General features: G+C 42.8%; 2 protein-coding genes across 7 annotated transcripts in view; one reads left to right on the forward strand and one right to left on the reverse strand.

Moving 5' to 3' along the window:
* Positions 1 to 12,443, forward strand: part of FAM227B (family with sequence similarity 227 member B) — an 88,176-nt gene extending 75,733 nt beyond the window's left edge. For 3 of the 4 annotated variants that reach the window (XM_039358744.1, XM_039358746.1, XM_039358745.1), the window contains exons 13-16: positions 4,115 to 4,192; positions 4,842 to 4,916; positions 6,455 to 6,524; positions 9,093 to 9,322. In XM_039358744.1, coding sequence (XP_039214678.1) covers positions 4,115 to 4,192; positions 4,842 to 4,916; positions 6,455 to 6,524; positions 9,093 to 9,155 — 286 coding nt within the window. In that variant the 3' untranslated portion in view covers positions 9,156 to 9,322. Of the gene's footprint in view, positions 1 to 4,114; positions 4,193 to 4,841; positions 4,917 to 6,454; positions 6,525 to 9,092; positions 9,323 to 11,821 lie in introns of those variants that run through there. The other variant, XR_005558588.1, reaches the window with a different exon arrangement.
* GALK2 (galactokinase 2) overlaps positions 1 to 24,914 on the reverse strand; it is a 49,506-nt gene that overhangs the window by 794 nt on the left and 23,798 nt on the right. For 2 of the 3 annotated variants that reach the window (XM_039358748.1, XM_039358747.1), the window contains 3 exons: positions 22,544 to 22,754; positions 15,802 to 16,003; positions 9,304 to 9,848 (listed from right to left, as the gene is read on the reverse strand). In XM_039358748.1, the coding sequence (XP_039214682.1) occupies positions 9,641 to 9,848; positions 15,802 to 16,003; positions 22,544 to 22,754 (621 nt within the window). In that variant the 3' untranslated portion in view covers positions 9,304 to 9,640. Of the gene's footprint in view, positions 1 to 9,303; positions 9,849 to 15,801; positions 16,004 to 22,543; positions 22,755 to 24,914 lie in introns of those variants that run through there. The other variant, XM_039358750.1, reaches the window with a different exon arrangement.

Consider the following 24,914-nt stretch of genomic DNA (forward strand, 5'->3'; position numbering starts at 1 on the left):
ACTCTAGGGGGCGCTGCTCATCTCTGTTTCAAGGCCAATTGAGCCAGCATTGTCCGAAGACGTTTCCACGGTCATGTGGCCAGCACGACATGGCAGAGTGCTGTTACCTTCCCATCGAAGTGGTGCCTATTTATCTACTTGCGTTTGCATGCTTTCAAACTGCAAGGTTGGCAGGAGCTGGAGCGAGGACATGAGCTCACCCCGTCACGTGGCGCTCAGGTCTCAAACTTGGGATGCTGGCTTTCCAACCAACAAGCCCAGCATATTTAACCCCTGAGTCACTGCGCTTTTAAAATATTTCTGGTGAGGGACAGTTATAGAGGGAGGGATATCCAGATGTTACAATCAACAAAGGAACGAATCTATACGTTCTCCTAAACAAAAGACAAACGTATTATTCTTACCCAGGCTAATAAAAAAAAATGCCCATTATGAAACTAACCATTCGTGTTCCCTTCTCTTTGTCTCTGGGTAGCTCTCATTCTCTTTCGTACACAAACATCTACCCACATATTCTTTCTCTCTTTTCAATCTCTGCTAGAAGTTGAGGAGGGTTTAAAAATGGCATCTGCAGCCACGTGATCAAAGCCCTGTCCCTCTGTCACGTGTAAAAAAAAGTTGTATCTTAACTCATAACCACTGTTAACTTTTTTTTAATGCCCCCCACAGACACCCTTGTAAAAATTATTCTGTGACCAAACCCAGTGATGTTTTTTCAGCGTTCTCCATCTCCTTAATCTCAATTAGACGATTTTTTTATGAGTATATCTGGAACAGCCAGTACTCTCTACCAATCCCTTTTGGCTTACAATGTTGTGCTTTGCTTTGCTTGCATTTTAATGATTGTCAAAAGGTACTTTTGAGGTTTTCTTTCAATTAAGCTTCCTTTCTTTTCTTCCAAATTCTAGAGAATAACAAAAAGTAAAGGGGGAAAGCCTAACAAATAGAAAAGGATGTTGAAGAGAGTATATTCCAGGTTGGTTCCTGGACAGATACGGGAAGGGGAAAAAAATCATGATGTAGTTCCGTCTTTTCTCATCTTGTGACTGTGTGTATACATACATCATGGCTTTCAGGAGATTTGTGTTCTGAAACATCTCTCTCTTCCATCCAAACTTACTCCCAAGACTTTCTGGCTGAATTGAGTTGAACTACATTTTGCAGAACAGAACAACTAAAGTTACATATTTCTTCCAAGTTAGAACTCTCCAGTCTGCCAGTAGCCCTTTTTCATATGACAATATCCCCATCAAAATCCCACTTCTAATTCATACTGGCTTTTAAAAGCAAACTTACCCAAATATTCACAATGTGCACACACAGATGCACACACATTTTCAGAAAAAAATGTATTAATCTGAGGAAAACGTTATTCTTTTCCTATGGCAGAAGGAAGAGAATAAAATAGGAGGGGTGGGATGTGGAACAGGTCTAAGCCTCACTGTTTCTTGTAGTCCAAAGTTGGGAGCTCAAGGTAGATATAGATATAGATATAGTTTCCTAACTTCCTCTTACAATAATTTTACATGAGAAATCCTACATAAGTTGAGCACTTCATGCTCGGATACGACTGCGATCCTGGCTAGATTGACATTTAGAAAAAAAAACATTGAAGAGAAAATAAGCATTCTTCTTCAAATAAGACGTTGAGGACCTTTTCCGCCCTTGGCTTTAGGTCAACCCTTTACATTTTAAAGGCAGAGCTGCATTCAGGGCCGTTGAGCATGCTACCCTTTTGGAGTGCTTGGCTGATACAGGAGGATGATACAGGCTCTTTCTGGTGACATTTGTTATTAACCTCCCTTTCCAAAGACAATAGAAAACCTGGTTGGAGTCACCTGAAGGATAGGCCAATAGTTTGACGTTCAAGGGCATTTCTTTCCAATTCTGACAGTGGAAGATCAACTGTGGTCCCTCAATCAACCCAGCTTTGGTGGGGAGTTGGAAAATGGCTACAACTTCCTGCTGTTGTCCTGAGAGGGGAGCACTCGTAGCTTACTTGGAGCTATCCAAGGTACTGTTGTTTTTTTACTGCCCTCTTCACCAAAGGACCTGAATTGAGTTAACTTCCCATTTCTGTTGCTCTCCAGCAACAGCCAAGGTCTTGCCTTTCCCAACAAAATTCAGGCAGTCCTGAGATGGGAAAAATGGTGGTGAAATCTTACCTGGCTGTTTGGTTTCTTACCCTTTTAAATAGCATTGCATGAAACCATGAAGGAAAACCATGCAGAATTTGGGCATTAATGACGCCCAGCGTTCATTGGTGCCAAAGAAAGTTCTAAAGAGCTAGAATCAATGGGGAATTAGATATGAATGAACAATCTAGGATTCCATACTGAGAAGGAGGTGGTCTCGGTCAGATGTCGGGTCAAACTGCAGATTAGAATGCAATCAACTTTGGGTGGCCTTCCATTCCTTGGAAGTCTCAGTTTGTAGATTAAAAAGGGTTTCCCTTATTCCTGGGAGAATAATTTTAATTGTAAGCCACTCAGAGTCACTTTTCAGAGTGAGACGGCGGCATATAAATTTAATCAATCAATAAAACAAAGGATGCCTATGAGCAGGAGTGTGACCAGTGGGTCAGTGTGCTTCTCCCTAAACAGGAAGAATTTTGTCTGGGTGACCCATGCTTTGGTTGTCCGTCATTTAGATTCCTAAAATGTTGCATGGGGAAGTGCCCTTTAAAAAGTGTGCAGAACCCACTGTTTGGAGTTCTTACTTGTTTCTGTAATGAAGTAACAGAACGTAAAAGAAAAATACTGCAGTTAAAAATATAAAATAAAAGCAGGGACAGAAACAAAAGCATGTATTTAAAAAGGAATTTTTAAAAAATCATTTTTTCCCCCTAAACCAGAAAGGAGCCACGTACTGTTTGTGAGCGCTTAAGAGCTATTTTAAAGATCCATCTTAAATATTTGTTACCAAGTGTGACATTTGTACAGAGAAAAGTAATCTATTAGGGGAAAAAAACCCACACTGTTAATATAGTTAATAAATTGCGCTTCCAATAAATTTATCTCTCGTTCTGGATTTTTCCTCCAAAGCTTTTTGTTAGTAGGTTAATGGTTGAGTCAGAACACTTTCTCACCGTTTTACAATGCCTTGATTCAATTAAAGATACATGCTGGTGGTAACTGCAAAACTTTGATGCCGAGATGCTTTTCTGGCAGGTGATTTTGACCATATACAGTGGGCCTGAATCATCCACATTAATCTTCCATTTGGTTCTTGAAACCTACATTATTTATCTTAGTGCTGTGGATACATTAAGAGATGAACCATTTTTACTATTAGACACTCACCCTTACAGAAGCAAAGGGGAGGAAACAGATACCAAAGAGAGATTGATCTGTCCTCTGTTCCCCTCAGAATGATACTCCTGCTTGGAAAAAGGGAGCATCACTTTACACATAGTCCTCGGTTTACAATTGTTCATTTAGTGACCATTCAAAGTTACAACGGCACTGACAAAAGTGACACCCGACTGTTTTTCACCCTTAAGACCGTTGCAGCCTCCCCAGGGTCACGTGATCAAAATTCGGACCCTTGGCAACCAGCTCATGTGACGGTCGCAGTGTCCTGGGGTCTCACGTGATCCTCTTATGTCCAGCAAGGGAAGCCAGAGTCACTTAACAACCATGTTACTCGCTTAACAGTTGCAGTGATTCGCTTAATAACTGTGGCAAGAAAGTCGTAAAATGAGGCAAAATTCACTCAACAAGCATCTTGCTTATCGATTGATGATGATGATGATGATAATAATAATAATAATAATAATAATAATAATAATAATAATAATAATAGTTGGAAGGGACCTTGGAGATCTTCTATCTAGCCCAATCCTCTGCTCCATGGAAATGTTAGGCTCAATCGTGGTCATAACTTAAGGACTACGTGTACAAGGGTTTGGTCTTCGAATCAGGGTGCCATTAGTCTTGCAACCCTGTTCATCTTAGGATGTCTTCTGGGCATGATGCAAAAAGATAGACCTGTCCTTCCTGAGCAGGAATTAACCAGATAGAAAAGGCCCGTGTCCATCGGTTGCTCCAGGCCGTTGGTCCTTTGCAAGAGATAAAAACAATGCAAGTTTTCCCTTGACCAGATCTTTCAGCACACCGCTTTCTCCAACTTACGTGGATGTCATTCAGAAGTGTAAAAAGACTTCGAAGAAACTGCTGGACCATTTTGCTGAGTAAGTATTGACCCGGAGTCTTCAGTCGTGGGCACGGGATATGTTCGATCCACACTGGCTTGATTTTGCACTGCCTTACCAGTAGTTCCTACTCTCTGTTTTTTTATTATTATTATTCCTAAGCTAATGCGTACACATGTTGTGATACTGCAGCTCCTTTGGGACTTGCAGAAGAGCAGGCACGATCCAATTCAAATGAAACCAGATCAGTTTATTACAGCCATATGCTCTTCTGTATTCGCCTCGGTGAAATTTCAAAAGGGGGGGGGGAAATCTAGATCCAGTGATCTGTGCATATTGCGTTCTGGAGGAACAGTAAACTTGAACAAAAAAACCTCCAGACAACCAGGTACTTTGGTCACTCTTGGCAACTGCCCTTCATTTTTGAATAATGTCTAACAGATGTCTAATGCAATACTCCGAGCTGAGTGTCCTCCAGAGAAAGCTGTTAATGTCACTCTTTCTGGCTTGCCCTGGAACAAATGATTTGCAGAATGCTGATTTTTCCAAATGTGGAGGATGATGCGTTTCCTCTAAAAGGAAAGTCCATTGGGAGAAAATTAGTACCATTGAAAACAAAACAAAACAAAAATATTTGGTTCCTCTATCTACATTTCCAGTATATCACATGATGAGTTTTGCTTTCTAGTTTTGGACACAAGTGTGACGCAGAACTGGTGGTGTTACAAGAAAAGAGAGAAAAAACGGACAGGAAGTTCAGAAGGTTTGTTTTTCAGCTATTTTTTTTAATAAATATTCAGACTCCTTTAAAATAGAAAACCCCTTTTAAAAATCGTCATGTCCTTCAAAACGTATGACATCTGGTAGTTATTTATCAACTAAAGTCAGTCATTTTAAAAAAAAATGCAAAGATATTGCAGAGGAAAACTTAGGAAAACTTTAAGATACCTTTAGAAGTGTACTGAAAAAAATCTCCAAAGTGAGGACTTGAGAACTTCACATTCTTTCCTTCTTCATAATCCCCAATACATTTATTTGTCCAAGGGCCATTGATTTAGACCAGGCCTTCTCAAAGTGTGGCCTGGGGACCTCTGGGGATCCCCAAGGCCCTTTTAGGGGGTCCGCAAACTCAAACATATATTTTGACATTTTTCAGCTTGAATTTCTATAAGACTACATAGCAGTAGTTATCAACCGCAGTAAATCAAAACTCTGGGGGTCCTCAGTCATTTTTAAGGATGTAAAGGGGTCCTGAATCCAAAATGTTTGAGAACCGCTGATTTAGACTATTGTTATAAACAAATAATTTCTCTGCCAAAGCACTTCAAATGGTTTGTGATTTAAAACAAAGGCTAAACATTTATCTATATGTTTAATATTAACTTACTGAGATTACAGTTTTATGGTTCCTGGGACCAATTTCGGGGCTAAGTCTCTAGTCTTTTCACAGCCTGAAAGACCAGGGCCACATAAGAGATTTTGGGGGACAGGAGTTGCTCATGTCAGCTGTCCCAGGTGGGTCAGGGGGTCTCCCTCAGAAACAGCTAGTGAAATGACAGTGAAGCAGATACAGGATGCGCCAATGTCTCCAAGCCAATGGGTTCTTGACCTTAGCAACGTTTAAGAAGTGTGAAATTCAACTCCCAGAATTTTGGCTTGACATCTTAAAATGGCTAAGGTTGAGAAAAAAACATTGCCTTAACCCAGTGCTTCTCAATTATTTTCTGTCATGCCCCCCTAGGAAGAAGAAAACATTTCGCGCCCCCCCGCGCGACTGTCTATCCAATCGGGTCCTTTGCGTGTGTCACGTGCGTCCAATATGACAGTATTTGCCGAGGTCAAACGAGCCCCCCTTTACGGAGCCTCGCGCCCCTCCTGGGGGGCCCGCCCCACTATTTGAGAAGCACTGCCTTAACCTATTCCTTTTTCAAAAATGTTTTTTTTTAAAAAAAATGGATATAATCCTAAATGGATGCTTTACTTCAGATGATGGTGAATCCATTTTTTTCCCTCACTACATCAGACATTGTTTATGAGTGACAGGCTACTTTTATTTGATATTAAGCCTTCAAAGAAATACTGTGTACAAAGATAGACGTGTATCTGGGACACAGTGAACGTGGTGAAAAGACCGTGTGTTTGCAACCCTTTTCCCAGCCTGCTAGAAATTTAATGTCACTTTGGCTTGTCCATATTGGGACAAATGTGGTATAATTTGCACAAGGGCAGGAGTAAAAAAAAAAAAAAAAGTGAGGGAGTTTCATGCAACTTGTTGTGCTCTGTATTTTTTTTTTTGCCTAGGATGCTAGAAACCATCACCACGAAGCCTACTGAGAAAAGGGTAAAAATAGAACGGTTTCTCCTCCAAAGGGTAATTCAGTTTTTATATCACTATCTTCTGTGGTTCAATACACTTTGCGGCCTGCTTAAGAAACGGAGAATGTGCTGGAATGCACACACAGTCTTTATTCAGGTTAAATTGGCAAAAGCAAATCCATTTAGTTTTGTATAATGTTAATTGCATATTCCAGTAGGTTGAGATCCTTATTCAATAACAGATCATGGAATGAAGTTGAACAGAAGCCTCTGTTTATCTTGTAAAAAGGAAAACCCACTGAGGGCCACGCAGAAATCTTGATCTGCTTATAAAAGACACAGCACTGTTGTTTGAATAGAATAGAATTGAATAGAATTGAATAGAGCTGGAAGGGACCTTGGAGGTCTTCTAGTCCAGCCCCCTGCTCAAGCAGGAGAACCTATACTATCTCAGACAGGTGAATGTCCAGTCTCCTCTCAAAAATCTCCAGTGATGGAGCGTCCACGATTTCTGGAGGCCAGCTGTTCCACTGGTTGATTGTCCTCACTGTCAGGAAGTTTCTCCTTAATTCCAGGTTGCTTCTCTCCTTGATCAGTTTCCAACCATTGTTTCTCATCCTTCACTCTGGTGCTCTGGTGAACAACCTGACCCCCCTCTGCCTTGGGGCAGCCCCTCAAATACTGGAACACGGCTATCGTCTCCCCTATTTCTTCTTTTCTTTAGACTAGCCAAACCCAAGGCCCGCAGCTGTTCTTCACATGTTTTAGTCTCCAGGCCCCTGATCATCTTAGTTGCTCTTCTCTGAAATTTTTCCAAACGCTCAACATCTTTTTTGTGATATGGTGACCAAAACTGGCTGCCGTATTCCAGGTGTGGTTTGACATATGAGTGTAGTAAGGCTGAGGGACACAAAAAGACCTTCTTTCCTTTTCATTCTCTCAATAACATACAGTATATAGCAGTGATGGTGAACCTTTTAGAGACCGAGTGCCCAAACAGCAACCCAAAATCTACTTATTTATCGCCGGGTGCCAGGTGGGCGTGGCCCACTGGGTGGGCGTGGCTGTGGTGGTCATGACAGATGGTGGGTGGGTGTGGCCAAGGGGGGCGTGGTCACCTCAACTTTGCTCATGGGGAGGGACGCCTGTGGGGGCCGGGCAGGGTTGGGGGAGATCCGGGGGGGTCTCTGGCAGGTGGGGCAGTGGGCAGGAGGCTCGTCCTGCGGGGTGAGGCAAGGCGAGGCAGGGCAGGGGTGCTATTGTTGCAGGGCGAGGCGAGGCAGGGGCCGGGGCAGCTGCTACCTGACACCATCAGCCCCCGCACACAGAGGCCAGCGGGCGCATGGGGGCCAACAATGTCCATCAGCAGCCACAGCCTGCCGGCCCCGCGACCGGCGCACTCTGGGGCTCCACAGCCCGCCACCAGCAGTTCAGAGAAGTGCCCACAGAGAGGGCTCTGAGTGCCGCCTCTGGCACCCGTGCCATAGGTTCACCGCCCCTGATATATAGTCTTCTACATGCCCCATTGACTGCCTGGCAGCAAATTCTCAAGAATCCTGCAGGAAACACACAAAACCCATACCCAGAAATAGACAGGATTATCGGTCTGCCAAATTATTTCCTCCTTTGTGTTTGGAATTACCAGCATAACATAAAGTTTTGACTCAAGGAGATTAAATATGATGGCAAATGGGATTCTTCCTTGGGTTCGAAACCCGTTAGTCCCAAAATACCTCTGTAGGGATGTTGTGGGAGGAAAGCCTTCCTCTTCCTCATCCCACTCCCCAGAAAATTTGAGATAGGACTGCAAAGTAAAATGAGATGTGGCAGAAACATCTTGCTTCTTCTCACTCCAGGATCTAGCTGGCTTTTATTCCCCTTTTAAGAAAAACTAATATCTGTAGATGGGACATTGGGTACTGAGTTAAAATGTTGCGTGTATTCCGGTGCGTTGAAGGTTCCCTGCAAATTCTGAATAACGGAATAAAAGAGTTGAAAGGGAGCTTGAAAGTCTTCTAATTCAACCTCCTATTTAAGCAGGAGATTTTATACCAGGGGTAGGCAACCCTGGCTCTTTTATGACTTGTGGACTTCAACTCCCAGAATTCCTGAGCCAGCATGAAGTCCACAAGGTTGCCTACCCCTGTTCTATACCATTTCAGACAAATAGCTGTTCAGTCTCTTCTTAAAAACCTCCAGTGATGGAGCATCCACAACTTCTGGAGGCAAAGACATTTCACTGATTAATTAACTGTCAGGAAATTTCTCCTTATGTCTAGGTTGGCCCTCTCCTGGTTTAATTTCCATTCATTGCTTCTTGTTCTGCCTTCAGGTGCTTTGCAGAATAGGTTGACATCCCCACACCCCTTCTTCCTTGTGGCAACCCCTCAAATATTGGAACATTGCTATCATGGCATCCCTAATCCTTCTTTTCATTAAACTAGACATATCTAATTCCTGCAACCGCTCTTAATATGTTTTAGCTTCCAGTCCCTTATTATCTTTGTAGGACTCGGGAGGGGGGGATGGCGGTGGGGGAGAAGGGAAGTGGTTGCAGCATCGCAACATGCAAAATCCCACCCAAATGTCGCAGGGATTCATTCATGGTGTTTCCTTTGAATAGGCAAATGCCAAGATACACCATCATGGGTCTTGCGGATCAGAATCAGGAGCCAAAGATGTCTGACCTCAAGATACGTGCTGTGAACGTTGATGGAATTTTTCCGTCCGCCAAAATTAAGCACACTAAACTTTTGGTATGAAATAAGCTTCTGACTTTTGAATCAATAAAGAATGAGACGGAGTCATTGGACTTTGTTTTTTTTTTTTTTTTCTCCCTCTTCCCCTTTAATTCCAATCTGGTTCATTTCAATTATTTTTAACGAATATATTTTGGCAAATCGTGTTTTATATTGTCAGGTCCAGACAGAAATCAACATTTTGGATGATTATGTTGGAAGCATATTTTAAGAAAGAGAAAAATCCATTAGAAAGATTAATAGCACTTTTGAGAGAGAGAGGGAGAGAGAGAGAAAGAAAGAAAGAAAGAGAAAAAAGGTTGGAAACCCATCCTAATAATAGCTATTGCTATTGTTCGTTATAATGTAATAAAAAACAGCCAAATGAATTGTTTACTGTGGCATGCAAAGTCCTCCAAAAATGTGGCGTCCTTCAGGCTTCAAGGAAAATTATAGCTCCTCCGCCAGGGTTGGTAGCAAAGAGGTTGTTTTCTTCCAGGGCTAACCTTTGGCCACAATTTTTGTAATAAGCCTCCTTCACATTTGCTAGGAATCTCTCCAGTTTGTCCACAGGGACCATCGACACAGTGCAGCCACCCCATCCTGCCCCAGTCAGGCGTGACCCAACTGCTCCAAACTGCCTAGGAGAACAAAAAAAAAAAAAAAAAAAAAAAAAACCCTAAGTAAACAGATTGGAAAGTCATAAATTAAGGGAGAACGTGTTGTGCATGCAGTGAGTCTACTGGTAAATGTTGGACATAAGTAGGTTAGATTTATTCTAGTTTTCAAAAGAAAACAGGCAACCACGATAGACAGCTAAAAGTCAGGTGAGTGGAAGATTGCGATCCAGTTCTGAACAGCTGGCATGTTGAACTGTCTGGTGTAATCTAATCTGAACTATGGATTTACTAGGAACTTCATAGCTCAAGGCCATTCGTGTCTGCCAGTCTTGATGTCTACATCATATCACTGAGTCTCTAACGCTAGCTAATAGAAGACTGAATAGTAGGATCACATTTTGCCTGTGCCCTGAAAGTGGTTTCCTGGAAGTATGCGGTTGCTATTGTGGACAGTCCACATTAGATTCGCCCTTACTTTAATCTCTCAACCCTCTTCGGATATTTTATGCACCACCAGACAAGGCAGCACTCAGAATTGGTTTTATAGTTTCCTCCCTAATGGAAATGGCAACAGTGGCTGTTTATGTGCTTTCTTACTAAATGAGTGGATCAACCCCACCATAATAGGACTGCTCTTCAGGTAGAGAGAATTTACGTGCAACAGTTTGCTTGTAGTTTAAAAGTTGCAACAGCCCCATTTTGCCATATTTTTAGATGGTTCCTAAAATGGAGCTGCTGACCAGTTGCTTACATAGACACCTCTGTATCGATGGCCAGATCTGCAATGAGTTCCTCATGTGTCATTTTAATGCGTTGGTTTCTAATTAGCCTTTTCTGATTCATTCACCTTTGCCTAGATTCCACAATGTGACCTTATGGAGCAGCGGTAAGATAAATCTGTTCACCGGCACTCACTGGTAAAGTCCTTTCGTTTCAAAGACCCTCAAATTCTGCAGTACCACAATTGCCTAAAAAAGATAATTGACTTTATGTGGGGCGTTTACTGTAAGCATTGAACAGCCAAAGGTTGGCCCTTCCAGAACTTGCCCTGTTCTACCCTAAGAGAAGGCAGCTACTGGCTTGTCCAGGAAAAGCGAGATCAGGCGCACCCAGCAATCCAGCTTTGATGTGTGTGAACCCTGCCCCATCTGTTGTTGCTGCCCATCGCGACCCCATGGACAACGTTCCTCCAGGCCTTCCTGTCCTCTACCATCTTCTGGAGTCCATTGAAGCTCATGCCTACTGCTTCAGTGACTCCATCCAGCCACCTCCTTCTCTGTCGTCCCCTTCTTCTCTTGCCCTCCATCTTTCCCAGCATTTGGCCCTTCTCCAGCGAGTCCTTCCTTCTCATTAGGTGCCCCATCTAGGCATAACCATAAAGCATCTAGATAATACAGATTTTTCTTTGTATCTTCAAAGCTTCTAAGAACGGATAATCCCAGACGCAGAAGCAACGCACCTGCATACTTTTTTGGAAACGTTCTTGAAGCCTAAACACAGCAACTGGCAATGATTACAGATTTTTTTTTTAAAAAAAACATTTCTGTTTGAAATTGCTGCTTATTATTGTTACTATATTAGGTAAGTTTTATTTCTGGATCAGAAACAGACAATAACAAGCTAGGAAGGGACCCTTCAATTATCAGTGAAACATGCCAAAATAAAGTTACGTTCTGAAAACAAACAACCACTGTCTAAGTTCAGAATGGAGTGACAGACAAGCAGGCGGCTTGGATGCAGCGTGGTTCCTGTCATAAATCTCCTCAGCCAGGTTTCAGTGGGAAGCTCAGAAGAATTAAACTCTGAGGCATTTTAGGCACATGTTGAATTTTGCCTGTCATGGTTTTCCTTATGAAGGCCAAAACTGAAATCGCTCTTCTTCGAATGAAAACCTTAACCCCATATTTTCATCTTGGTGTTTCACTTAGTTGCTGTATTGCTTCATTTTTTTTTTTTCATCATGGAGCTAATCTAAAAGTTGCAAATCATTTCAGGAGTTCCCCTCCACAAAGGACCCATGTGGGGGGCCTTCCTGTATGGAATGGTTTCTGGTGAAAACAGGAATTGCCAGCCAGACCAACCGGATGGTTTCTGTATCTCAAAAGCATAGAAGGAATCGGAGAGTCATCTTGAGAAGGAAAAACCAAAACTTCTTCTCTCTTCCCTGCGGATTTTGGAGGCAAGTCCACAAAGGGGAGAAGCTAGGAGGAGAGGGCTGAAGCAAAAAGAAAGCTTGTGGGGAAAACGTAGCCTTCCTACCATGCTCCTGTAACAATTCCTGATCTTGGCCAGATGGCCTTTGGTCTCCACAAAAGCTCCTCAGATATTGGGCAAGACAGGCAGGTAGCATGCAAATGTTATTTCCAGAACTTTCTGTTGTTCTCTCTAGAGACTTGGGTTAACCTGTGAAAGCACCTGTGAAAAAATAGTTCCCTAAAAAGAACAGCCGCTCTGTGTCTTCAGCCCCATTGCAATAAGCAATGATATGGGTCCTCACCTTAGCAAACTCTGCCCCAGTTTCTGTCTGTCTGTCTGTCTGTCTGTCTGTCTGTCTGCCTGCCTGCCTGCCTGCCTGTCAATGTCTGTCTGTCTGTCTATCTATCTACCCACCTACTACCTACCTACCTACCTACCTACATCTATCTATCTATCTATCTATCTATCTATCTATCTATCTATCTATCTATCTATCTATCTATCTATCTATCTATCTATCTATCTATCTATCTATCTTGCTACATCCATCTATCCACCCACTCATCCATTCGTTATCTATCTATCTATCTATCCATCCATCCATCCATCCATCCATCCATCCATCCATCCATCCATCCATCCATCTATCTATCTATCTATCTATCTATCTATCTCAATTTGCTGAAGGTGACTCTATGCAGCTTACAGACATTTTTATCAAGCTCAGAAAATAAGGGAATCTGGCCAGTTCAAATGAATATAGATATATTGTATGCTAAATCTCTCTACAAGAATCTGACCTATTTAACGGTCAAAGTAAATTGATGGTAGATAAGAGTCAACAAAATTCAAGGGGGGCTGGACTTAAACCTCTGAAGGGACTGGAGACTGATGACAAGTTTGACCCCTCCCTTGGGCTCAGCCTGGTTATCTCCTACAATTTTGTAGTACATTTGGCTTGAGAATCCTAAAGTATGTGATTTTTTTTTTCTTAACACAGGATATCCATGAAATTGGTTGTATGGAGCTACTTGCCAAAAGTAGCTGGCCAGCCAACCAACTACCAGAGTGTACAGCACACCATAAAGGCCCATGGTTAAGTCTTTCTCATTTTGATCCAAGATTTCTAACATAATGGCTCTGCAAAGACATTCCTCTGTGGCTTGAAAGCCTAAGCTACCACTTTTCCTGTCCTGTTTAATTGGAATGGCTGGGGCAAAACCTATAGGTCCTATGTCATAGGAACTGCTTGGCAACTTGCTTTGAGTCCATAAATGGTCTGAAATGGGTGGAGATGCTGAAATAACGACCTCCCCCACCAGCTCTGCCAGCACTTCAAGCTTGGAACCTGGTGAGGGGGGGGGGCTCCTACTTTTACAGCATCTCCTAAAAAGAGGTAATAACTGTCACTCCGTTACTTAGCTCACCAAACCACCAGCGTTTCCTGCCAAGCATTTACGGCATGGCAGCTCCACTGCAACCATGCTGAAATCATTTGGATTCTTTCGAGACGGCCTGAGTCAGCATCAACCTATTAGCGCAAACAGTTGTTATCAACTGCCTTAAACGCAGTTAAATAGGAAACACTGGAAAGTTTTGCTGTTGGAATCAGCTGGACTGCAGATGCTGCTGGGTCTGTTGGTTTTTTCTTTATGAATGAAAACTAGTCGCCAGGTTTCTTTCTTTCTTTCTCTTTCTTTCTTTCTTTCTCTTTCTTTTTCTTTCTCTCTTCTTTTTGCATTGCGGGAAATGCTGCACAGAAACTCTGCTCATTCTTTCTGGGAGTTGGTAACGGATTGTACAAATGCTCTCGAAGAAGATATTGGAGGGTTAAGAGACTTATTCTTTGGAATAGCAGTGAAAATGGATGGGATTACATCTTGCGTGTATGCACGTGTGTGTGTGTGTGTGTGTGTATGTATATCTATGTGTGTGTGTATATATATCACTTAGAATTATATACTACTTTATAGTGCTTGACAGCCCTAAGAGGTTTACAGAGTCAGCCTATTTCCCCTCCCAACAATCTGGGTCCTCATTTTACCGACTTCGGAAGGATGGAAGGCTGAGTCAACCTTGAGCAGGTCAGGATCGAACATCCGGCAGTCAGCAGAATTAGCCTGCAATACTGCATTCTAACCACTACGCCACCATGGCTTTTCATAGACATAAAAATAGAAAAATCTAGCTGGGACGTCAAAGGCAATAAATGTATAAGCAGTTCTTGGGGGGGGGGAGTCATAGCTCAGGTCCATCCAGAATGGTTCAAAACATTCCAGCTTATTTTCGCAACCTACCCAGAAGGGCAGGAGCTCTATCAAAGAAGTACAAGGAGACCCTTGCTCACTTACTTGACATGTTATTTTCGACTAGGGTCCTGTTTTGTTTTCGTTCTACAATTCTGAAGAGTCCCCAAGTAACTGTCAACTCTTAGAATATGGCAGATCTGTTTGTCTTACAATAACCATTCAGACAAATCCGGTCTATTGGCAAGACAATGAAAACCTGAAAATGAAAGTATGCTAAGAAAGGGGGATTAGTATACATCTTTAAATGGGAGGCCCCAAGATTGTCCAGTCTAGGTCAAAGGCTACAGGAGAACGTGCCAAAGGTTAGTGGGCTCCAGAGCAAAAGTTAGTTTTACTTTCAATGTATGTACATCGAATTAAAATGAAATCAATCCATGTCTTCCATTCATGTATTTCACGTTTTTTTCCCTTTCTTACAGTGAAAAATGATAATTTGGTAATGATTGTTGGAACTTTCCATGAGTTGCGGGGAAAACTTGTAAGGTCATCAGCTGGTGCATCTCTGGACAGCTAGAGAGAAACAGACCTAGTGGAAATTCACAGGGTTCCAATGAGGCAAAAAAGGATGAAAAGTGGATTTCAAACTAGGTGTAAAGAAACATGGATTTTTTTCTCCCTTTAATCGTTAAAAATAATGAAATAGGATTTAAAAATGGTGTCTGGTGCTGATACTTCCCTACTACTAGTAATAAAGAATTCTAAAGCCGTCATCAAAGAATAATTTTAAAAAAGAACAGAAAGCAGAGCAGGGCTTGGCTACCAACACTACATAGATTATTATTATTTTTTTGCCACCAATCACATTTTGGAAGTACTGAAATATTTTTAACTCTATACATTAAAAAAATAATAAAGCAAGAGCAGCAGTCCTTCTTTCAAATTCTACCTAAGCCGAGACAGCAGAGTGAAATAACGGTGGCTTGTATCTCATCCCGAGGATGCAAAGATTGATTGAAATGAAAAAAAAAAAATATGAGAGCCGTGAAAATTATTCCCGCAGAGTCAAAAACAGGAAGGTTTTTCTTTGACGGAGTATCATAGCATTAACTCCAGAAGCCAATCTTGGCGTGTGCAGAATTTCCCAGCATCACCTGGGTCAGGGAGCAAGTGAGAGGAAAAGGAAGCCCTTCAAATAAGATAACATTATGCTTGATGAGTGAACAATCTATCCCTGATGATTTAATTCTGACACTTTTGTGGGACCTCATAAAGGTGAACCCAGCACACAGTTTGGAACTTACAGTGCTGAAAGTATCTGTTTGAAATTATCTGATCAAACGGATGCTTTCTTGGAGCACCAGATAATAGACACTAATACATTAGTTTCATTTATACACACACACACACACCACACCACACCTTTTTAAGTTTTAAATTAGTTTTAAAAATTACTAATGCCATAACGCCGTCATGTTTTCACTGCAATCCAACCCAAACAGCATTTACTTTCCCCGGCTGTGCAAACTTACAGACAGATGTCCACCAGCTGATTTAGTTCAGGGCAGCTGCATTCGTACAAGTCTCGGCAGCTGGCATGGCTCTGATTCATTAAATCTCCCAGCAATGAGATGGCATCATCAGGTGCCTCCATGCAGATTTTCTGAAATTCCAAAACTCTGGCAGCTTCTGCATACACGTGCTTGGCACGCTGGTATAACTTAAAGGTGGTCACTGTGGAAAATAAAAGGGAGGGGAAATTGCAGGAAATAACGGAAACGTGAGATGATTTCTTACTGTCAGATGTAGCCGTGCAGCTTCAAATCCCATTGGTAAGGAAAAATGAGCTTTATTTCTCTTCTCTTTGCTCATCTTAGGGTATAAAACTTGGGCAGTTTGTCACAACCCTGGACTACAGGGATGGCTTCAGTGTGTGTGGAACCTCACTATGAGTAGCTGTTGAATGTGGATGGACTGATTTGCACAGCCAGAGGCAAACTGGAGCAGCCCACGAAAAGGAATGGCAGAAGACTCATCAACAGGTAGCGTGAAGAAAGAGATGTCTCAGTAAGTAGATTCAAGATTTAGGTCAAGGGTCTTCAAACCTGCCCTTTTATGAGTTGTGGACTTCAACTCCCAGAATTCCTCAGCCAGGCATGCCTGGCTGAGGAATTCTGGGAGTTGAAGTCCACAACTCATAAAAGGGCCAAGTTTGAAGACCCCAGATTTAGGTGTTTCAAACAGGATATCTGAACTGGGAACACTCAAGCCATTAGAGATCTTTTGACAAATATTACTGGCCAAGACTAATGGATTTCTTTCTCCTCTTGCTCCTTGGCATATGGGCATATGCAATTCTGGGAATGATCGTCAATGTGTATGCCAGGCACAAGGAACCTGAACAACACCGTAAGCTGATCAGAGTTGCTTCTTTATTGCTACCTGCCTATTTACAAGAATCTCACCAGAAGGACTACATTCTCTTTTGAATAGTCAGATAAAGGCTTCAGGAATTCTTGGGATGTATGTCTCTGGCCTCTGTCATTTCCTTGCCTGCAAGGACTCCAAGCTCTCCTGTCTTTTGACTCCTCACTCTAGCTGGAGATTCTACCACAATGTAGGAAGAACCGAACACGAATGAAAGCCAATCTACTTGTCCCAGGGTAATGTTGCAGGATCCAATCTAGACCGGTCACCGGAACCAAAAGTTTAGTCTTCCGAGCTTTCGGACACCTGCGGGAGCCCACCCTCAGGGAACTTCACTCTACTACAGTGGGTCAGGACCCCATTTGGGGTCGAGCGACCATTTCACGGGGGTCGCCAAACAACGCAGTCTGCCATTTTCCCCCCCTTTTCATTAGCTGTGCTACTCCCTTTTATTCTATTGGCTTTCGAAAGCCAATAGAATAGACTCTCTTGAATAGAGTCTAATTATTGGCTTTCAAAAGCCAATAGGAATTGTCCAGGCTGTCTCTGCCCTGCTGAGCCCGCCAAAAGTCCCCTTCTGCAAACGGTGCTGCACCAGTTGAGTGGTCCTCGACTTACGACCAGTTGAGTAGTCCTCGACTTACGACCGGTTCGGGGTCGCGGCATTAAAAAGGTTGAGAACCACTGCTCTACTAGAATGTGTGCGTAGAATACACATTCTGGTAGAGAGACGTTCCCTGGGGATGGGCTCCAGTATGAGTCCAAAAATTCGGAAGAAGAAGAACTGAACAGACTATGGTGCCCATAAAACTCCTTTTTATGACCCTGTAACCCCTTAATTTGAGGTAGGGTTGGAGATAAATTCATGCCATTCCCCACCGTCAATGTCTTGCTACGATCATCTGTTCCAGCTGGTTATAAGTGGGTGTGCCATTGGTCCTTTCTCCCCCCCTCCAGCACGAAGGGGGTATGGGAAGAAGAGAGGGAAGCAACAGTTCTTGGGAGGAGCCAGCAACTTCTGCAAGGTGCCAATATATATTTGGCTCGATATGAAACGCAGTTCTGCTTCGTAACAATGGACCCCATAGGACAAATGCTTGAACGTGTCATGGTTTTGGAATACGATTAAGCCTCACACAAATATTCCCCCCACCCCCTACAAAATAATAATAATAAAAGTGCTGAGTGCCCCGATCAAAATTGCTCTCTGGGGAGGGCCCACTGAACAATGGGTAGAACTTGCCCAATTCCCAGCCTACCAAATTCATTCAGTACATTTTGTCCTCCAGCTTATGAATTCATTGCAGCTCTGCTCTTTTTTTTTTTCTTTTTTTTGCACGGTTACTCCTGAAGTGTTCACAAAGAGGAAAAAATTTAGAAAACGCAACGCTCAGCCCTGGGCAACTTCTGTCCTCAGGATGGTTTACTCTCCCTCCTCCCCCCCCCCTTTTTTTTTTTAGTTTAAGGCAGGGGTCCTCAACCTTGACCACTTTAAGACTTGTGGACTTCAAGTCCCAGAATTCCTCAGCCAGCTTTGCTTGTGCACTTCAACTTGTGGACTTGTGGACTTCAACTCCACAAGACGTGTGGACTTGTGGACTTCAACTCCCAGCTTTGCTGGCTGAGGAATTCTGGGAGTTGAAGGCCACAGGTCAGGTTGAGGACCCCTGCTTTAAGGAATCGCTTCACCTGAAGGCTCTTTGAAACAACACCTTTTTCGTTTTGGACCCAACTGAAGTTGCGTGAGAGTTTGCCATCACTCATGCTCTCTTGTAAATCACCGCTGAACAGTAGTAAGGGGGGGGGGGAAAGAAAACTGAAAACACGTCTGGTTTCAATTTGGAGGCCAAGGCTTTGCCAAAGGCTGTCATTGATTCAAAGACCACCCTTTGGTAAAGCAATGCTTCCCTGGCCAGATTACCTTAAAGCACTTTGTGGTTCTTGCAGACACACCACGTTATGCGTTGGCAACCGGAATCCTCTGTTTGTTCCCGCCTGCCAGCCAGACCCTGAGAAGGCAAGGCCAGCCCCCCCCAACACGCGGTCCTGTTGCAGAAGGCTCCACAACCCTGCGTGTGTGATGGCTAACTCTAATCTAGCGTTGTCTTTTCCTTTTTTCTTGTGAACTGTTTTTTTTTAAAGGAAGGGTTGCTTTCTTTTTTTTTTTTAATGCAAACAACCGTAATCTAGTGTAATCTTTTCAATGATTACATCTCCAGTGAAAGAAACCAGGGTTGCATTGTTGTTTGCTTAGACCAGTGTTTTTCAACCGTGACCATTTTAAGGCATGTGGACTTCAACTCCCAGAATTCCACAGCCTTAAAATGGTCAAGGTTGAGAAACACTGGCTTACACTATTTTTTTCTTGGAAGCGACTGCTGGCCAACTGAAGCAAATCAGAAATGCTATCGCAGCATTCAACTTATGACCAGTTGAGTAGTCCTCGACTTACGACCTGTTGGGGGTCGCAGCATTAAAAAGGTTGAGAACCATTGCATTAGATATAATTTATCTTAAGAAACCCTGTATCAGTTACCAGTCTTGGGAGTACTTGAGACTGTCTGTCTTCAAGGAAGCCTTGGGACGTAAAATCCTGTTCCCCGAATTTATGCCGCTCGGTCCTATAGAGACTGTTTAATGTGTTGCTTTTTTGTTTTTGTAATAATTATTTGTATTCGAAATTTTGAAACATAAACAAAAGTGGTAATAAATCAATGAATTCAATGGTCAAGCAGCAACCCAACTTTTGATCCAGAGTGTTTGAGGCACAGATCATCGCAACTGCCAAAAACTAAAACATTTTAGAAAAGCCCTACCAAAGGTCACTTGGGACGTCTTGAAGACACTCTGCAACAATATATAAATACACTGGGGAAAAAATAGCGAAGAAGAGAGGCAGAAATGCACATTCGTAGTATTTGAGTATTCCAAACCCAAGCTTGGGGTTATATAAACAAAAGTTTCTTATATATTATAGATATATTAATTTACTTATTTCTTCTTTGCAACTAACCAAGTTTTCCCTTGTGCCAAGGAAAACAACATGATTGCTCCATGACCCATTTTTTTCCTGGTCTTATCAAACAAAATCGCATATGTTAAGAGAGATTCTACTTGACTAACATCTGCAAACACTAGATGAAATAACTTTTCCCGGGGGCTTTGGAAAATATTTCATAGAGTCTTGGTGTTTAAGAGAAAAGGGAGGGAAAAAAAGACGGGGCAAAATAATTGGAGTCTACAGCTCTCTACTTTTCTGGAACAAATCTGAAAAAGGATAGTCAACATGTCACTAACGTATCATTTCCTTCAAATAATGAGAATCAGCCCAGCAAATGTCCTTAAACAGCTCCGCCCTTTCTTCTTTGCTGGCTTTGCTCTCTGTGGCTTCTTTACTGTATTGCCAAGAGACAGCAAATGCTGGTACCCACCATCCATCTGGTCTCTTTTACAAGTAGAAAAATAACAAAGCCAATGACCACACAATCATAGATTCGGAGAAGGCTACCGAGGTCACAGAGCACATTCCTGTGGTCAGTGCAGGAACCTTAAGTAAAACATCTCTCTCAGATAGCTCCCCAGAGGTCTGAATGTTCTTCTACAGGAGGGCTACCACAGTATCCTCATTCTTCTCTTCTCCAGAGAGGCTGGGCGTTCCCAGTTTCTGCAATGTTCTCATATGACAGGGGTCTTCAAACTTGGCCCTTTTATGACTTGTGGACTTCAACTCCCAGTAATTCCTCAGCCAGCGTTCCTGGCTGAGGAATTCTGGGAGTTCAAGTCCACAAGTCACAAAAGGGCCAGGTTTGAAGACCCCTGTCGTATGACTTAGTTTCTGGTTCTATGAGAAACATAAACATGGACCCCTTTTCAACGTGGGGCCAACACTGAGAGTTTTTGAGATGAAAGTCCAATCAACGCAAAAGTGGACCAACTCGATTCTACCCATTGCAAACAGCATTTTCAAAATTACACCAAGTCTAGATGATGATTAGCCCTGTTGTTTGTGGAGATTCTCCGTCGTCCAGGTCATGGTTGTCCCAAAGGTGCTTTTTCAAGAGGCAACTGGACTTTCTTGATTTTCTTTGAAGACGTTTCACTTCTTGGAAGAGAAGAAAGAAAAACAAGAAAATCCAGTTGCCTCTTGAAAAAGCACCTTTGGGACAACCATGACCTGGACGACGGAGAATCTCCACAAACAACAGGGCTAATCATCATCTAGACTTGGTGTAATTTTGAAAATGCTGTTTGCAATGGGTAGAATCGAGTTGGTCCACTTTTGCGTTGATTGGACTTTCATCTCAAAAACTCTCAGTGTTCAGTGGTTCTCAACCTGTGGGTCAGGACCCCATTTGGGGTCGAACGACCATTTCACAGGGGTCGCCAAACAACGCAGTCCGCCATTTTTTTCCCCTTTTCCTTAGCTGTGCTACTCCCTTTTATTCTATTGGCTTTTGAAAGCCAATAGAATAGACCCTCTTGAATAGAGTCTAATTCTATTGGCTTTCAAAAGCCAATAGGAATTGTCCAGGCTGTCTCTGCCCTGCTGAGCCTGCCAAAAGTCCCATTCTGCAAACGGTGCTGCACCAGTTGAGTAGTCGTCGACTTACAACCGGTTGAGTAGTCCTCCACTTACAACCGGTTGGGGGTCGCGGCATTAAAAAGGTTGAGAACCACTGATCCACAAGAAAACAGTTAAGTTCAGAGACCACCAAGGGCCCCTCCAGTGTAGATGAGGCTGGTACTATTTCTGTGAATAATTGTGACTTGTAATCACAGGTCAAGACTCAATATACTGTATAAGAAATTGGGACTCAACCCTGGACTCAAACTGGATCCTTCTAAAAAAAAAATAACTTGTTTTCTTTCCTGTATTGCACTAAGTGGAAAAGGAAGATACAGATTTTGAATATAATCATAGTCATGGATGTTACTGGCTGCTTATAATCACGGGCAGCAACAGTGAAGATTGTTAAGACAAGCTATTACAAGAGAATTGAGTTCCTTTCCCAAGTTATCCTAAAGAAGAAATGATCAAGAGAAAAACAGCATCCATGTATTTCGAAGAAGAGAATACACTCCAGGATAACTTAAGACGACAAACGTTTTGAAAACATGCCGGTTTTAAGTTGCTCTGATCAAATGTCAGAACCAGAATTTCTGCCCTGTTAGAATGATCGTGTAATGGAAGTTGAGGAATTGGTGGGGGAGGGGAGCGCCGATGTAATTATTCTTCAGTTCTTGTTGCATCTTAAAGCCATTAGGTAGGGTACACTGAAATCTAGTTTTATGCTGGGTGATTTTCATGGATATAAAATGGAACCACCATTTGGGTTGCTTAGACTGTAATAAAAGATGGCTTTATCTCTCTATGCCTCCCATGGTGTGTTGAAAAATCCTGGGTTGCAGATTGCTGATGAATCTCTAGGTAAGAATTGCTAAAGGTTGCATAAAAGATCGATACCAATTTACTTGTAACTGTCATCTTCCCCTTGCCGTGACTGGGCAGCCATTTGAATCAGATCTCTGAACCCAAAGCTCGTTTCGCTTCTCTCTTGCGTTACACGAGTCATTTGGAGAAAAATGCTCCTTCTTAACTATGGTTGAACAAGCACATCCACAACTTGCTTCTGCCGAACGCCAGAAACCCATATGTAACTGACAGCTATCCTAGAAAGATGTCATCTCTAAGTCCACTGATCTGGTTCCCTGGAGCCAAATTACAGCTGAATGCAGTGCCCAGGACATGTTTTTTCAGATCCTTTTTCACATTGATTATTTAAAGTCCTTGGCACAGACAGAAATGCTAAATTGCTTCTGGCATCGCCAGATTGGCATGCTACTTACCATCTTGTGTGTTCTGGCTAAGGATCTGAGTGCGTAGCTCTGTGGGGTTAATTCCCAGGTTTTCCCCAATTTCCTCTATGCTGTAAGGCTCAGGGTGAAATGCCTCTTCAACCACAGCCAGCATGTCCTCCAAGCTTAGCTTCAGCTTGACTTGCACGTCTTGGAGTTTTGCCACCGCTCTCCAGTCTAGGCCTCTGGATTTTGCTAACAGCTGAAACGAGCAAAGTATAAGTAGGTCTTTGGTTGCAAAATTAGGAACAGAAAGAAGTTAATCCAAACATTTCTTAAAGAGACCTTAGAAACGTTTCTTTTCTTGAAAAGAAAATACTTAGAACAGGGGTCTTCAAACTGGGCAACTTTAAGACTTGTGGACTTCAACTCCCAGAATTCCTCAGCCAGCCCTGGCTGGCAGAGGAATTCTGGGAGTCGATGCCCACAAGTCTTAAAGTTGCCCAGTTTGAAGACTCCTGAATTAGAAGAACATGAAGTGATGAAGCATTGACTGTCAGGTGACTTTAGCAGCCAAAGATTTTTGCTCGACAAAATAGAATGCCAAAGATGGAGAGGGGGAAAGCTCTCGGCTCCTTTAAATTTGGAGATTTTTGAAACATTATATAGATACTATAAAAAAATAAAACATAAGCAAAGTTCAGTTTGACCATAAGAAAAGCTGAGCGCCAAAGAATTGAGGGCTTTGAATTATGGTGCTGGAGAAGATTTCTGCGTGTCCCCTGGACTGCAAGGCGATCCAACCGGTCAGTCCTAGAGGAGATCTACCCCGACTGCTCTTTAGAAGGCCAGATCCTGAAGTTGAAACTCAAATACTTTGGCCACCTAATGAGAAGGAAGGACTCACTGGAGAAGAATGCTGGGAAAGATTGGGGCAATAGAAGAAGGGGACGACAGAGAATGAGGTGGCTGGGTGGCTGGATGGAGTCACTGAAGCAGTAGGCGTGAGCTTCAATGGACTCCAGAAGATGGTAGAGGACAGGAAGACCTGCAGAAACATTGTCCATGGGATCGCGATGGGTCAGACATGACTTCGCAACTAACAACAACAAAAGGTTCAATATATATAACCCAATGGTCATATTAAAAAATGGCATCTCAAACGCCTCATGGAAGTTACAAACAAGGTATAAAGCTCACATTTCCCTCTTATTTATCCTTTAGCATTCAGAGATAGACAAGTCATTTTCTGTAGCTGTCTAGACCAGGGGTCTTCAAACTTGGCCCTTTTATGACTTGTGGACTTCAACTCCCAGAATTCCTCAGCCAGCATGGCTGGCTGAGGAATTCTGGGAACTGAAATCCACAAGTCATAAAAGGGCCAAGTTTGAAGACCCCTAGTCTAGATGAATGTTAATAGACTCTCCTTCATTTACTTCTCCCATCGTTGGAATGATCATCTAATCCGTCTTGAATGTTCTGGAACACAGTGCTGATCCTTAATGTGATTTAATCTTAGTTCAGTTCTTCTCATGCAGCCCTCCCGGAGTGATGGATTTTAAGCGCAACAAAAATACATGGAGTGGATTCCTTTGGGGCATAATCTAGCAGAAATAAAGGCCTTTCAGGACCGCCGTTGAAAGGAATAAGAACTTTATCAAACCTGGTCCAGACAGAATTTCCTCCTCACATTAGCAAGCCGGAGGAAAGCATCATTGGGAATTTTCCTATCTCACACATGAGAAAATAGCAGGCGACTCTTTTGGAGACCGGTGAAAAAGGTTGGACATTTTCTTGGCCCTATTAGCAGGCCAGGCCGAGTGGAGATCCCTGATACTTAAGGCTGCCTGCCAACAAATCTTCAAAGGAATATTCCAGCAGCTGACGGATTCATGTATCCCGAGAATGGTGGGCTATTTGTGGAACGATTATTTCTGCCCTGGTTAATTTTGATCTAACCTGGACAACTGTGCCTGCTCTTTCCTCAGAGGTTTCTATTGGCATGGAAGAAATCGGCCAATCGGAATGCAAAGGTTTTTGCAGAGTCACCGGCAACGCAGACCACCCCAAAACCTAAGAGGACAGGTGGTCCTCGACTTACAAAGAGTTCATTTAGTGACCGAAGTTACAATAGCTCTGAAAAAAAGGGATTTGTGACCGTTTTTCACACTTACGACCTTTGTAGCATCCCCCCTGGTCACGTGATCAAAACGTGGACGCTTGGCAACCGGCTCCTATTTACGGTGGTTGCCATGTCACGTGGTCACGTGATCCCCTTTGCCGACCTTCCGGCAAGCCAAGTCAGTGGGGGAGCCAGATTCACCGAGCATCCGTGTCACTAACTGAACCACTACAGTGATTCCCCTAATCTCTGTGGCAGGAAAGGTCGTAAAATGGGGCAAAACTCACTCCGCGACTGTCT

Source organism: Crotalus tigris, unplaced genomic scaffold (assembly GCF_016545835.1).
Source record: "Crotalus tigris isolate CLP2741 ecotype Arizona unplaced genomic scaffold, ASM1654583v1 scf7180000019068.10715455, whole genome shotgun sequence".
Lineage (NCBI taxonomy): Eukaryota > Metazoa > Chordata > Lepidosauria > Squamata > Viperidae > Crotalus > Crotalus tigris.